This window comes from Hyla sarda, chromosome 5, assembly GCF_029499605.1.
Source record: "Hyla sarda isolate aHylSar1 chromosome 5, aHylSar1.hap1, whole genome shotgun sequence".
NCBI lineage: Eukaryota > Metazoa > Chordata > Amphibia > Anura > Hylidae > Hyla > Hyla sarda.
The window spans coordinates 82657907-82673881 of record NC_079193.1 but is presented as its reverse complement, the minus strand read 5'-3'; the positions used below and the strand labels follow the sequence as shown (position 1 = coordinate 82673881).

The window sequence follows — 15975 nt, the reverse complement described above, 5'->3', positions numbered from 1 at the left end:
AAAATGATATGATGTATAGATAGGAAAATGAAAAATAAAAAAAGGTGAAAATATAGGTGTGATAATTTTAACTTCTGAGAGCTGAGTTTCTGAGAGGTCCGTAGGTAGACTTGGGTGGGCTAGGTCCCAGGGACCGTCAATATGCGACTGCGTCAATATGCGACCAGCCAGTGATGGGCCATGTAACAGAGCCAAACCACAAGATGAAATCAGTTTAGAGAAACCCGAAAATCTCGAGTTCTGCATTAAGTCCTCTTGGTACTAATGAATCAAACTCGAGTTTTCCAATTCTCCCAGAACGCATCATCACTCTGAGACTATATAAAGTACATCAATTCTACCTTCCAACTAACATATTGCTACTGAAGAAAAGGCCTGTGGCCTCTAGAATCCATACCCGTTCACCTTTGCCACCCCTCAGCCTATATACCAACCACCAAGTCGGCATTTACAGTTGCAACAGCTGGATGACCCCCATTCTGGGACCACTACTACACGCGCTTGCAGCGCATCACAGACATGAGGACACCGATATCCACTCCCGTACCGGCACAGGGCTCACCTGTATCTCCATCTGCCAGCCACTATGGCGATCATCTGCCAACCACTTTCCCATAGGCCTGACGCTGTTCTGTGCCAGCCGAACATCGCAGACCAAACCTGGAGACCAAGATCCTGTAGCATCGCATAGATGGGCATACTCCTTAGTGCCGGACGACACCGTGCCAGCCCTGACTGCCTATCCCTCTACATCCCTAATGGTCTGTGAGTGGTGCCGTGCACCAACCTTGTGCTATTCCAGTGTCAGTATACCACCAACGAATATTCACCAAGAGTGGGAGTTATCCCTGGTCACATCAATACTACTATTATTGAACTGTTGCACTATATTACCAACGAACTATTCTAATGAACTATTGCCGAATACTGCTACATTATTGCTGAACTGTTACACTGTACCACCAACGAATTATCCCATGAACTATTGCCAAACACTTACATTATTACTCAATTGATACATTGTACCACTAACAAATTATTCTTCTAACAAATTATTCTATACATTTTTAAGCTGTTATTCATCTCAGTTGGTATATACGCCTATTTTTCTAAATTTTTACACATTTTATCATTCTACACATGATAATATTATCTTATTTCGAGCCCCTTCGCCCGATGCAAGGGCCCTGCTAAGGCGATAGGAGCCTTAATTGATTTATATATGTATTTTATTCATCATTTAATAAATTGACATTCTTCTGGATCCATTATTTTTCTTCTTTATATGTACCTTTGAGGACTGGTTAATCTTATATCCATTTTATAAACAGTTTTTGGACTTTTTGGGTGAAGGCATCACCGTTAACCTCGGGTACATACTCTCTCAACCCTAAGTGAGCTACACATCCTTTTTTCTATTTGTAGATTGCCTATTTTTCGATCTCTATCTGCAGGGGTGGACACAGACAACAGAGGGCCCCTGTGCAAAGAATATGCCTGGGCCCCCCCCCCCCCCAGGTAATATGTTTGCTAGATAAGCAGGTAGTACGTTTGCAAGTAGAAAATTAGGTAAGTAGAACATTCTCTAAGTAGGTAGGCAAGTAGTAAGTTTGCAAGTTATTTAGGCAGGTAGTAAGTTCAGTTGGTAGGAAGGCACGTAAAAGGTTTGCCGCTAGGTAGGTAGGTTACCGTATATACTCGAGTATAAGCCGACCCGAATATAAGCCGAGGCCCCTAACTTCACCCCAAAATCCCAGGAAACGTTATTGACTTGAGTATAAGCCTAGGGTGGGAAATACATCATCCCCCCTGTCATCATCCAGACCCCCGTCATTAACACCCTCATCATCATCACCCTGTTATCATCACCCTGTCATCATCCCCCCTTCATCATCACCGTCTGTCATCATCCCCCCTTCATCATCCCACACCCCCCCTTCATCATCCCCTTGTCATCATCCCACACCCCCCCCTTCCTCATCCCCTTGTCATCATCCCCACCCCCCTTCATCATCCCCTTGTCATCATCCCACACTCCCCCTTCATCATCCTCTTGTCATCATCCCCTTGTCATCATCCCCACCCCCCTTCATCATCCCCTTGTCATCATCCCCTTGTCATCATCCCCTTGTCATCATCCTCTTGTCATCATCCTCTTGTGAACTATCCGCCCTCAGTGGTCTTCAACCTGCGGACCTCCAGAGGTTTCAAAACTACAACTCCCAGCAAGCTCGGGCAGCCATTGGTTGTCCGGGCTTGCTGGGAGTTGTAGTTTTGAAACCTCTGGAGGTCCGCAGGTTGAAGACCACTGCGGCCTTCAACATCATCCAGCCTCCTCTCATCCCCTTTAGTTCTGTACTCACCTCCGCTCGGCGTGGTCCAGTGCTGCAGGACTGTCCGGTGGGGAGGTCGTCCGGTGGGATAGTAGTTCCGGGCTGCCATCTTCACCGGGGGGCCTCTTCTCCGTGCTTCGGGCCCGGAATAGAGGCGTTGCCTTGACGATGACGCAGAGGGACGTTGGTAATGAACGTACCTCTGCGTCGTCGTCAAGGCAATGTGACTATTCCGGGCCCAAAGCGCGGAGAAGAGGCCCCGCCCGATGAAGATGGCAGCCCGGAACCACTATCCCACCGGACGACCTCCCCACCGGACAGTCCTGCAGCACCGGACCAGCACCGAGCGGAGATGAGTACAGAACTAAAGGGGGTGAGAGGGGCTGGATGATGTCGAAGGCCGCAGTGGTCTTCAACCTGCGGACCTCCAGAGGTTTCAAAACTACAACTCCCAGCAAGCCCGGACAGCCGATGGCTGCCTGGGCTTGCTGGGAGTTGTAGTTTTGAAACCTCTGGAGGTCCGCAGGTTGAAGACCACTGAGGGTGGAGAGTTCACTCGAGTATAAGTCGAGGGGGGTGTTTTCAGCACGAAAAATTGTGCTGAAAAACTCGGCTTATACTCGAGTATATAAGGTACACGTTTGTTAGGTAGGCAGGAAAAGCATTTGCTAGGTAGGTAATATGTTTGGTTGGTAGGTGGGTGGCCACGTTACATTTGGTAGGTAGGCCCTTAGTCCAGTGTTTTCCAAACAGGCTCTGGCTGTTTGGGCATGCTGGGAGTTGTAGTTTTGCAACAGCTGGAGGCACTCAGGTTGGGAAACACTGGACTAAGGGCCCAACTACCCACCAAAATGCCACCTTCTGCTGCAAAACTCTAACTTCCAGCTTAAGACTGTCCGAGCATGCTGGGAGTTGTAGTTTTGCAACAGATGGAGAGAAAATGTTTCGAAAACACTGCCGTAGTTAGTGTTTCCCAACCTGGGGGCCTCCAGCTGTTGCAAAACTACAACTCCCAGCATGCCCGGACAGTATGAAGCTGGGAGTTAGAGTTTTTCAACAGCTGGAGGCACCCAGGTTGGAAAACAATGGACTAAGGACCTACCTACCAAACCTGAGTGTCTCCAGCTGTTGCAGAACTATAACTCCCAGCATGCCTGGACAGTTAAAGACTGTCAGGGGAATGCTGGGAGTTGTAGTTTTGCAAAAGCTGGAAGTCCCCAGGTTGGAAAATACTGACTAAGGCAGTGTTTTCAAAACAGTGTCTCTCCAGGTGGTCCAAAACTACAACTCCCAGCATTCCCGGACAGTCTCTAGCTGTCAAGGCATGCTGGAAATAATAGTTTTGCAACAGCTGGAGGCACACTTATTTGTAAACACTTGTGTAACACTGGAGGCACACTGATTTGTAAAACTGGTGCTGAAACAATGATGACACTGAGCGCACCGTGATTCACTGACCTACAGGAAAAGCAGAAGGCGGCGAACAGAGAACGGGACACCAATATTGGAGCAACGGGGGAGCATAGACAGTTGAGTTAGTTTCTTTTGGAATAATTTTCATCCCTGGCACAGTGGATAAAACTAAAATAAAATACTAAAAAAGCCAGCAAGTAGAAGTAAAACGTCCGTCTTTATTCAGGGTTCTTCCTTAAAAGCCTTCACGGTGGCAGACAAACCGTGAACATATCAAAAATATGAAATATTGCACAAACAGAGGGGGGTCCCAAGCATGGCTGACGCGTTTCTGATCTATCGATCCTTACTCATAGCCTGTAGATCCTAAAATGAGGCACCCTTATATACTCCAGGGCATATTCCCCGTTCCCACAGGAAGGGGAGGGACAGGTCCACATCACATGTGCGTGTGATTAAAATAAAAACATGGGACCAAACACAGATAAATTATTCGGAGACATATCAGTAATGTAATATTAAATCTGTTTTGCTATTTAGACCATGGGGTTGAATGCAATTCAAAAGATAAATCCACATGATTTCCCTATTGTGGAGGGATCGAATATGGTCACCTCCCCTTTTATTTAGCTTCACCTTCTCAATGCTTGAGAACCTGAGGGAAGTGGTGTCTGAATTATGACATATTAGAAAATGTTTAGATATGTTAGAAATGTTCGAGCTTAAAGGGCCAGCAGCATGTCTAATGTGCTCTTGCATGCGTTTTTTAAGGGACCTTTTGGTGGAACCCACATATGTTAAGTGACATTGTGTGCACATGATTTTATATAAAACAAAAGTGCTATCACAGTTTATAAAGTTGTGAATGACATGGCATTTGCCATCCACCGTACCTTCTATTTTTCTGGCATTTTTCGGCAAAGGGACATACCACACACCGCGATTTACCGCACTTGTGGAAGCCCTTGGTGCTAATCCACTGGGTGGTAACACTAGCCGTGTCCACCATACTGGGAACAAGGAGATTGGATAGAGTAGGTGCCCGCCTCACTGCAAATCTCACACCTGACTTTATAATCTCCCCTACCGTGGGATCTGTTGATAGCAAAGGTAAGTGTTTAATTACAATGTGTTTGATGTCATTAAATTCTGGACTGTACGTGGTGACAAATGTAGGACAATCTTGTGATTCAGTTGGTTGCTTACTTGTAAAAAGGGATTTTCGATCCATAGGATCCACTCTCGACCGAGCTTTTTTCAAGAGCTATCCAGGGTAACCTCAAGCCGCCAGGTGTGTGCATGCTGCATCAGCTTCCCTGCGGTACACCTTGGCGGAAGAACTGTTCCGCTTAATTCGTATAAGTTCACCTACTGGTATGGCTTTTACTGTTTGTTTGGAATGGCATGAATTCGCCCTTAGGATGGTATTGCCTGATATCTTTTTTCTGTAAGGATCAACCTCTATTTTATTTGTATCAGGATTGCCACGTAATATGACATCCAAAAAGGGGGTTTCACTTTTACACCATGTGTGGGTAAACGTAAGATTGAACCGATTATTATTGATATATGTGATGAATGCATCAACGGTCAGATGGTCAGACGACCAAATGATGAACACATCAGATACATACCTCCCATACCATGCGAGGCATGTGGAAAATGGATTGGTGTCAGAAAAACTGCTCCTCCCACTAAAAAACAAAAAGCTTAGCCCGAGCTGGTGATGACTTTGCTCCCATTGAAGCACCAGTGCGCTGCAAATAAAAATTGTTACCAAACATAAAATAATTGTGTTTTAACACAAAATCTACCACCTCAATAATGTAATGTCTCAAATCCACAGAATATTTAGAAAATCTCATCAGTATATCCGAGATAGCTGATAATGCCAGGTTTTTCGGAATACTGGAATAGAGCGATTCAATGTCGCAAGTAAGCCACGACAGAGAATCGCTCCATGTGAATTCATCCATGATTTTTAGCAAGTGCTTAGTGTCCTTGATATAACTTGGGCATTGCATAACCAGAGGTTGCAGTACTGAGTCCAACCACTCGCATAGGTGCTCGTTATGGGATCCGATCCCCGCCACGATCGGACGCATCGGCGCTGGGAATCGGTCCTTATGCAGCTTGGGTAGTGAGTAGAAGATAGGAATAATTGGAGCAGGCACGAAAATATAATCCACTTCTTTTTGGGTCAAAATAGATCTGGCTTTCCCCTCTTCCAACAGAGTCAACAGTTCTTTTTTAAAAGGTTCAGTGGGATCCCCACAAAGTTTAAGGTAAGTTTTATCATCAGATAGTAGATTTTCATTTAAATTGATATACAGTCCCGTGTTCATACATACTACTGAGCCGCCTTTATCGGCGGATCGGATCGTCAAATTTTTGTTTTTCTTTAATTTCTTTATGGCAGCAGCCTCCTTTTTATTCAAATTAGGACGAGTTATTGGACTTTACTTTTGATTGTAGATTAACCAAATCTTTCATGATAAGGTCCTGGAACCAATCAAAAATTGCTGGTCTGGTCTGTATGGGGTAAAAATTTTGGTTTTTAGTGGAGAAGGTATGTGCAGTATTCACTTCATCACAAATTGATATCCCACTATTTTCAAGGAGACAGAGATCTCTAAAAGCAATTTGTTCTGCTAACGTATGCATTAGTGGTAAATCAGGGTTTATAGAAAGTTCAGGTGGGTCCGATGGTTCATCAGCATTTTCCACAAAAAAATGTTTCTTAACTGTTAAAGTTCTCACAAATGTATTTATATCCAAAATTGTCCGATAAACATCAAAATGATGTTAAGGAGAGAAACCCAGTCCTTTCCACAGGACCGAGGTTTCTTCATCTGTAATGATTTGTGCAGAAATGTTAATGACTTGAAAATCCTCTTTTATTACTTTTTCCGTTTGTCCTTGTTACGCTCCGAAGCTCTTCTTCCTATGTTTTCTGCCACCGCGCCTTCCTCGTTTTTTGACTGTCATCTCGCATTGCGATTCTTGTGAGTGTTCACATATTGCGGTTCTGAGTCCCCGCTAGTGTCCATGGTATCTGAACAATCTGAATTTTCAGTAAACTCCTGGTCAGAAGAACTAAATTCACATGGAGCGATTCTCTGTCGTGGCTTACTTGCCACATTGAATCGCTCTATTCCAGTATTCTGAAAAACCTGGCATTATCAGCTATCTCGGATATACTGATGAGATTTTCTAAATATTCTGTGGATTTGAGACATTACATTATTGAGGTGGTAGATTTTGTGTTAAAACACAATTATTTTATGTTTGGTAACAATTTTTATTTGCAGCGCACGGGTGCTTCAATGGGAGCAAAGTCATCACCAGCTCGGGCTAACCTTTTTGTTTTTTGGTGGGAGGAGCAGTTTATTTTTTCTGACACCAATCCATTTTCCACATGCCTCGCATGGTATGGGAGGTATGTAGACGATGTGGTCATCATTTGGTCGTCCGACCATCTGACCGTTGATGCATTCATGACATATATCAATAATAATCGGTTCAATCTTAAAGGGGTATTCCAGGCAAAAACTTTTTTATATATATCAACTGGCTCCAGAAAGTTAAACAGATTTGTAAATTTCTTCTATTAAAAAATCTTAACCCTTTCAGTACTTATGAGCTTCTGAAGTTAAGGTTGTTATTTTCTGTCTAAGTGCTCTCTGATGACACCTGTCTTGGGAAACGCCCAGTTTAGAAGAGGTTTGCTATGGGGATTTGCTTCTAAACTGGGCGTTGCCCGAGACAGGTGTCATCAGAGAGGACTTAGACAGAAAAAAACAACCTTAACTTCAGAAGGTCATAAGTACTGAAAGGATTAAGATTTTTTAATAGAAGTAATTTACAAATCTGTTTAACATTCTGGAGCCAGTTGATATATAAAAAAAAGTTTTGGCATGGAATACCCGTTTAAGTCCCAGGATGCCCTTGGTCCTAGTGGGGTTAAAAGGTCAAAAGATTAAAATATATAAACTAAGAAGACACTGTGAAGTACGGGGATATACTCGGCAGGCCTGGAGAAATATTTTTCTAAAAGATGTTTTTATGTACTTGATGTATTTCTAGGTGTATATATATATATATATATATATATATATATATATATATATATGTCAAAGAAGAAAGCAGCACTCCTAAAGCGTGAGTAGGTGCCTCCAGCTAGGATCCGGGTCCAGGATCCTGCATACGTAGTTCCAAGGAAAATGCTGTGGCACTCAAGGTATGGTGAAAAAATGAAAACTATTTATTCATCCCAAATGTGCAAAGAGCAACGTTTCAATTGTCTCACACCATCATTATCAAGTGGCTTGTGGCTTGGCAAGTGGCTTGATAATGATGGTGTGAGACCATTGAATCGTTACTTGTCACGATGCCGGCTGGCAGGTAGTGGATCCTCTGTGCCAGAGAGGGATGGCGAGGACCGCGCTAGTGGACCGGTTCTAAGCCACTACAGGTTTTCACCAGAGCCCGCCGCAAAGCGGGATGGTCTTGCTGCGGCGGTAGTGACCAGGTCGTATCCACTAGCAACGGCTCACCTCTCTGGCTGCTGAAGATACAGAAGATAGGCGAGGTACAAGGGAGTAGGCAGTAGCAAGGTCGGACGTAGCAGAAGGTCGGGGGCAGGCGGCAAGGTTCGTAGTCAGGGGCGATAGCAAAAGTACTGGTACACAGGCTAATAAACACACAATACGCTTTCACAAGGCACAAGGGCAACAAGATCCGGCAAGGGAGTGCAAGGGAGGAGACTAGATATAACCAGGGAACAGGTGGGAACCAATTAAGCTAATTGGGCCAGGCACCAATCATTGGTGCACTGGCCCTTTAAGTCTCAGGGAGCTGGCGCGCGCGCGCCCTAGAGAGCGGAGCCGCGCGCGCCAGCACATGACCGCAGGAGACGGGAACGGGTAAGTGACCTGGGATGCGATTCGCGAGCGGGCGCGTCCCGCTGTGCGAATCGCATCCCCAACGGCCATGGCAGAGCAGCGCTCCCGGTCAGCGCTGACCGGGGAGCTGCAGGGAGAAAGACGCCGTGAGCGCTCCGGGGAGGAGCGGGGACCCGGAGCGCTAGGCGTAACAGTACCCCCCCCCCTTAGGTCTCCCCTTCTCTTTATCGGGTAACTGCCTCCCCTGGGATGAGGACACCGGGAAAGGATGGAGGGATTCCTCAACGGCAGGCAGAACCGCAGGAGTAGGAATGGGGAGAGAGGGCAGAGGGCGAGACCTGGCACGGGGCAGTGTGACACCAGGACGAGGGCCATGAGGGGACACAGAAGCTTGCCTGATGGAACTGGGAGGGGGGGAGGGGCATTTCCTGTGGCAGGCAGAGTCCTTAATGACCTTAGAGGGACCGGATACAGGAGGAACCACAGAGTTACGGCAAGGGTTACTGGGAACCGGTTTTAGACAGTTCTTGGCACAAGAGGACCCCCAACTCTTGATCTCCCCAGTGGACCAATCCAGGGATGGGGAATGAAGTTGAAGCCAGGGAAGTCCAAGGAGAATTTCCGAGGTGCAATTGGGGAGGACCAAAAGTTCAATCCTCTCGTGATGAGATCCGATGCTCATAAGAAGGGGCTCCGTGCGGAAACGTATGGTACAGTCCAACCTGGCTCCGTTGACCGCGGAAATGTGGAGTGGCTTGACAAGACGGGTCACCGGAATACGGAATTTATTCACAAAGGACTCCCGAATAAAATTCCCGGAAGCTCCAGAGTCCAGACAGGCCACGGCTGAGAGGGGAGAGCTGACTGAAGTGGAAATCCGAACAGGTACCGTGAGACGTGGAGAAGCCGACTTGGCATCAAGAGACGCCACACCCACGAGAGCTGAGTGCGAGCGTGCGTTTCCCAGACGTGGAGGACGGATTGGGCAATCCACCAAAAAATGTTCAGTACTGGCACAGTACAGACAAAGATTCTCTTCCTTACGGCGATTCCTCTCTTCCAGGGTCAGGCGAGACCGATCCACTTGCATGGCCTCCTCGGCGGGAGGCCTAGGCGCAGATTGCAGTGGAGACTGTGGGAGAGGTGTCCAGAGATCTAAGTCTTTTTCCTGGCGGAGCTCTTGATGCCTCTCAGAAAAACGCATGTCAATGCGAGTGGCTAGATGAATGAGTTCATGCAGGTTAGCAGGAGTCTCTCGTGCGGCCAGAACATCTTTAATGTTGCTGGATAGGCCTTTTTTAAAGGTCGCGCAGAGAGCCTCATTATTCCAGGATAGTTCAGAAGCAAGAGTACGGAATTGTATGGCGTACTCGCCAACGGAGGAATTACCCTGGACCAGGTTCAGCAGGGCAGTCTCAGCAGAAGAGGCTCGGGCAGGTTCCTCAAAGACACTTCGAATTTCCGAGAAGAAGGAGTGAACAGAGGCAGTGACGGGGTCATTGCGGTCCCAGAGCGGTGTGGCCCATGACAGGGCTTTTCCAGACAGGAGGCTGACTACGAAAGCCACCTTAGACCTTTCAGTAGGAAACTGGTCCGACATCATCTCCAAGTGCAGAGAACATTGCGAAAGGAAGCCACGGCAAAACTTAGAGTCCCCATTAAATTTGTCCGGCAAAGACAGGCGGAGGCTAGGAGTGGCCACTCGCTGCGGAAGGGGTGCAGGAGCTGGCGGAGGAGATGGTTGTTGCTGCTGTAGCTGAGACTGAACTTGCTGTAGCTGAGACTGTTGCTGCTGTAGCTGCGACTGGAGTTGCTGTGTCATGGTGGTCAAGTACGACAGCTGGTGCTCTTGTCGGGCGACCAATGTAGGGAGGTCGGCGGCAGCTGGCAGAGGAACTTCAGCGGGATCCATGGCCGGATCTACTGTCACGATGCCGGCTGGCAGGTAGTGGATCCTCTGTGCCAGAGAGGGATGGCGAGGACCGCGCTAGTGGACCGGTTCTAAGCCACTACAGGTTTTCACCAGAGCCCGCCGCAAAGCGGGATGGTCTTGCTGCGGCGGTAGTGACCAGGTCGTATCCACTAGCAACGGCTCACCTCTCTGGCTGCTGAAGATACAGAAGATAGGCGAGGTACAAGGGAGTAGGCAGTAGCAAGGTCGGACGTAGCAGAAGGTCGGGGGCAGGCGGCAAGGTTCGTAGTCAGGGGCGATAGCAAAAGTACTGGTACACAGGCTAATAAACACACAATACGCTTTCACAAGGCACAAGGGCAACAAGATCCGGCAAGGGAGTGCAAGGGAGGAGACTAGATATAACCAGGGAACAGGTGGGAACCAATTAAGCTAATTGGGCCAGGCACCAATCATTGGTGCACTGGCCCTTTAAGTCTCAGGGAGCTGGCGCGCGCGCGCCCTAGAGAGCGGAGCCGCGCGCGCCAGCACATGACCGCAGGAGACGGGAACGGGTAAGTGACCTGGGATGCGATTCGCGAGCGGGCGCGTCCCGCTGTGCGAATCGCATCCCCAACGGCCATGGCAGAGCAGCGCTCCCGGTCAGCGCTGACCGGGGAGCTGCAGGGAGAAAGACGCCGTGAGCGCTCCGGGGAGGAGCGGGGACCCGGAGCGCTAGGCGTAACATTACTCTTTGCACATTTGGGATGAATAAATAGTTTTCATTTTTTCACCATACCTTGAATGCCACAGCATTTTCCTTGGAACTCCTGGACACGGACCCTAGCTGGAGGCACCTACTCACGCTTGGAACTATATATATATATATATATATATATATATATATATATACACACACACACAAATCAAAAAATATGTTGCAGTCTCTTGTAATACCTTTTTTATTGGACTAACAGAATTTTGTAGAGACAAGCTTTCAGGATTCCTCCCTTTATCAAGTCCAATAGTCAAGGACTAATGATCAAAGGACTTTATAAATTATCAGGGAGGAATCCTAAAAGTTTGTCTCTACAAAATTCTGTTAGTCAAATAAAAAAAGGTATTACAATCTGTATCACTGGACTAATATGGCTACTCACATTTACTATACAGATATACACATACCTGAAGATGGTTTAGAACCCTGTGATGTCACACATGCTTGTGATGATGTCACCGTAAGCTGTACAAGGAGGTGCGCGCCGGGTGCAGTCTCTTCAGTGTGTTTTGCATTCACAACCTGTGGTGCAAAGTGTTTCTTAGAGAGTTTCTATTTGCGATAGAGAATTCAAGATTTTGACCGTTCCTTGTCTGAAGAGAGAACCACAAGGTAAGTCTCAGCCTCTTCTATTCATACATACACAGGGCTTTTTGTTTGACAGTTTTTTTTTATTGCTGTTGCTTTTTTTTTTTAGCAAAAAAAAAAACAAGAAATGAATTTCCAAAAGAAATAACAAACGTTATATTCCTCATAGCATTGTGACAATACTTGGCTTAGGCATTAAACATAATAAAACGCACAGATAGTATCATGACCAGAGCTTTTTCTTGCAAAACTGCTAAAATGCAATTATGCCCAAAAAAGCCCCCAAGAAAAAGAGTCCTAATTCATGAAGTTCTAAAAGATATAAGTCTATGAGAAAGATTTGGTGGTGTAGTAAAAGAATAACAGAAAGATTAGGGCAGAAATATAATAGTATATAATAGAATTCTGTGTGTACTAACAATAGAAATACTCCGGGTACTCCGAAAGGGAAAATTTTCAAATCAAGTAGTGGCAGAAAGTCATATAGGGGATGGATAGATCCCAATGAGATGGGGTAGGTTCATTATTAGTAAATGTATATAGCAGGATAGCCCAATTGTATCTACAGTATGAAGTTCACATGGCCCAGTGACCATACAGCCAAGCCCTTATAATCCAACATTACTGGGACAGATTCAGGGTTATCAGATATTACTAGGACCGGACAGGTTCAGGGTTATCAGATATTACTAGGACCGGACAGGTTTAGGGTTATCAGATATTACTAGGACTGGACAGGTTCAGGGTTATCAGATATTACTAGGACCGGACAGGTTCAGGGTTATCAGATATTACTAGGACCGGACAGGTTCAGGGTTATCAGATATTACTAGGACCGGACAGGTTCAGGGTTATCAGATATTACTAGGACCGGACAGAATCAGGGTTGTCAGATATTACTAGGACCGGACAGGTTCAGGGTTATCAGATATTACTAGGACTGGACAGGTTCAGGGTTATCAGATATTACTAGGACCGGACAGGTTCAGGGTTATCAGATATTACTAGGACCGGACAGGTTCAGGGTTATCAGATATTACTAGGACCGGATAGGTTCAGGGTTATCAGATATTACTAGGACCGGACAGGTTCAGGGTTATCAGATATTACTAGGACCGGACAGGTTCAGGGTTATCAGATAATACTAGGACCGGACAGGTTCAGGGTTATCAGATATTACTAGGACCGGACAGGTTCAGTGTTATCAGATATTACTAGGACCGGACAGGTTCAGGGTTATCAGATATTACTAGGACCGGACAGGTTTAGGGTTAGCAGATATTACTATTAGTGTTGAGCGGCATAGGCCATATTCGAATTCGCGAATATTCGCGAATATATGGACGAATATTCGTCATATATTCGCGAATATTCGCATATTCGTAATATTCTCGTTTTATTTTTGCATATGCGAAAATTCGCGTATGCGAAAATTAACATATGCGAAAATTAACATATACAAAATTAGTATACGCGAAAATGCGCATATGCGAATATTTGCATATGCTAATTTCCGCATATGTTAATTTTCGCATGCCAATCTCACACAGTAGTATTAGAGCCTTCTTTACATCACACAAGCTGGAAGCAGAGAGAGATGATCACTGTGATGTGTACTGTGAAAAAAAACCTAAAAAAAACGAATATTCGTAATTACGAATATATAGCGCTATATTCGCGAAATTCGCGAATTCGCGAATATGCGATATTCGCGAATAATATTCGAATTGCGAATATTCGCGAGCAACACTAATTACTATGACCGGAGAGGTTCAGGTTTATCAGATATTACTATGACCGGAGAGGTTCAGGTTTATCAGATATTACTAGGACCGGACAGGTTCAGGGTTATCAGATATTACTAGGACCGGACAGGTTCAGGGTTATCAGATATTACTAGGAACGGACAGGTTCAGGGTTATCAGATATTACTAGGACCGGACAGAATCAGGGTTGTCAGATATTACTAGGACCGGACAGGTTCAGGGTTATCAGATATTACTAGGACCGGACAGGTTCAGGGTTATCAGATATTACTAGGACCGGACAGGTTCAGGGTTATTAGACATTGGTAACCTCAGGGAAGACGTCTCCATTTAAAACACTTATAGAGAAACGTCTTCTTCTGAGGCTGCGATGGTCTTAGTGTTATCTTGTGGTTCTGTGCTGGACATTTCTGCTCTGTATGAAGAATCTATTGTATAATGACAGGAATGATGACATGTTGTCTAATGTGTTCACTTATCTCTCTCTCTCTCTAGTGTTTTCAGGCTCTGACCTGTGACCATGGCCTCTCCACAAGACCCATTGCTGAAGGAGGAGGAAGAAGCAATGGAGGACCATAGTGATATGGATGTAGAAAAGGGCGATATCCCTGAGAGGCAGAACCTGCCATCTCTAAGCGTGATGTCCACCGCACGTTCCATCATCACCGTAGTGATCCTCGCCTTTGTTAATTTGCTCATCTATGCAAATCGCTCCAGCGTGGCGGGGGTGCTGCCTTATATACAGAAAGCATATGACACCAATGCTAGTCTGTCCGGCTTATTGAATACATTGTTCATTGGAAGCTACGTGCTGGTCGCACCAATTGCCGGATATTTGGGCGACCACTGTAATAAGAAATATACCGTTTGCGCAGGAGTCATCGTTTGGCTGAGCATGACACTTACCCTGTCATTCATCCCTGACGGGTATTTCCTGCTCTTCCTGCTGACGAGTGGACTGGTTGGAGCCGGAGAGGCGACTTTCTGCACCATCGCCCCCTCCATTATTGCAGACCTTTTTACAAGTGACCAGCGGACCCGCATGCTGAACGTGTTTTACTCCATCATACCTGTAGGCTGCGGACTGGGATACATCATCGGGCCCAAAGTGACTGATGCAGCAAGGGGCGATTGGCACTGGGCATTTCGGGTCACCCCTGGCCTGGGCCTCATAGCTGTGGCTTTGATGATTTTGGTCACAAAGGAGCTTCCAAGAACGACTACAAACGGGAAGAAGAACAACAAATCCCAGAAGTTTGCCAAATGGGCGACAGATCTGAAAAAACTATTTAAAAATCGAAGCTTCATGTTAACCACCATGGGATCAACGGCTGTATCCTTCATAGTGGGAGCCATAGGTGTATGGGGTCCGTCATACCTGACCCACGCACGAACACTCCTACAAGAGAAGGACCCTTGCCGTGCTGAACCGTGTGACTATCACGACATCCTAATATTTGGTGTGGTTACAGTCGTTTCCGGCATTCTGGGAGTTGTAGCAGGGACGGAGATAAGTAAAAGATATCGCAAATCCAACCCACGGGCGGACCCGCTTGTGTGTGGATGCGCGATGATGCTCTCCGCCCCTTTTCTTCTGTTAGCATTGACTTTTGGCAACATCAGCCTCGTTGCCACCAACATCTTCATCTTCATCGGAGAGACGCTTCTGTCAGTAAATTTCACCCTCATATCTGACATTATACTAAAAGTAGTAACTCCGTGGAGGAGATCTTCAGCCCTGGCCGTGCAGATGACAATCTATCACCTCCTAGGTGACGCCGGCAGCCCGTACCTCATCGGCCTGATATCTGACACATACGAACGAGGATATGCCAAATCCCCTCTTCTCAAATACCGCAGCCTGGAGTATGCCCTCATGACCTGCACCATAATGGCAGTCATCGGAGGGGCCTTCTTCATGGCCACGGCCCTATATATAGAGAGGGACGAAAAAGAAGCAGAGATGGAATCAGAACCTCTGTCATCCTCCTCCTCCCCACTGCTTCCTGCCGATGAGGACCGCGCTTCAGACTGAGGAAAAGTCATTGCCTACCTTTATCTCGTTTACTTCATTAAAAAAAAAATAAGAAAAAAATAACTGCATTTGTTCTATGTTCCACTTTACCCCTTATTCTCTACCCAGGGGCGGACACAGACAGCAGAGGGCCCTTGTGCAAAGAATGTGCCTGTGCCCCCTCCCCCCAAAACATCAATTGTTCAGCACCCCCCCTCCATGTGTCATTTACTCAGGTGGACCCCCATATGTCACTTGCTGTATAAGTTTCTAACTATTTATTAAGGT

At 46.2% G+C, this 15975-nt stretch overlaps 1 protein-coding gene across 1 annotated transcript; it reads left to right on the top strand.

Annotated features, from left to right (window-relative positions):
• Positions 1-11838: 11838 nt before the first annotated feature.
• On the top strand, positions 11839-15717 carry LOC130273290 (protein spinster homolog 1-like). Its single transcript, XM_056519814.1, has 2 exons — positions 11839-11931; positions 14169-15717. Exon 2 carries the CDS (start codon positions 14194-14196, stop codon positions 15706-15708), a length of 1515 nt encoding a protein of 504 aa, XP_056375789.1. The 5' UTR covers positions 11839-11931; positions 14169-14193; the 3' UTR covers positions 15709-15717.
• Positions 15718-15975: the final 258 nt, after the last annotated feature.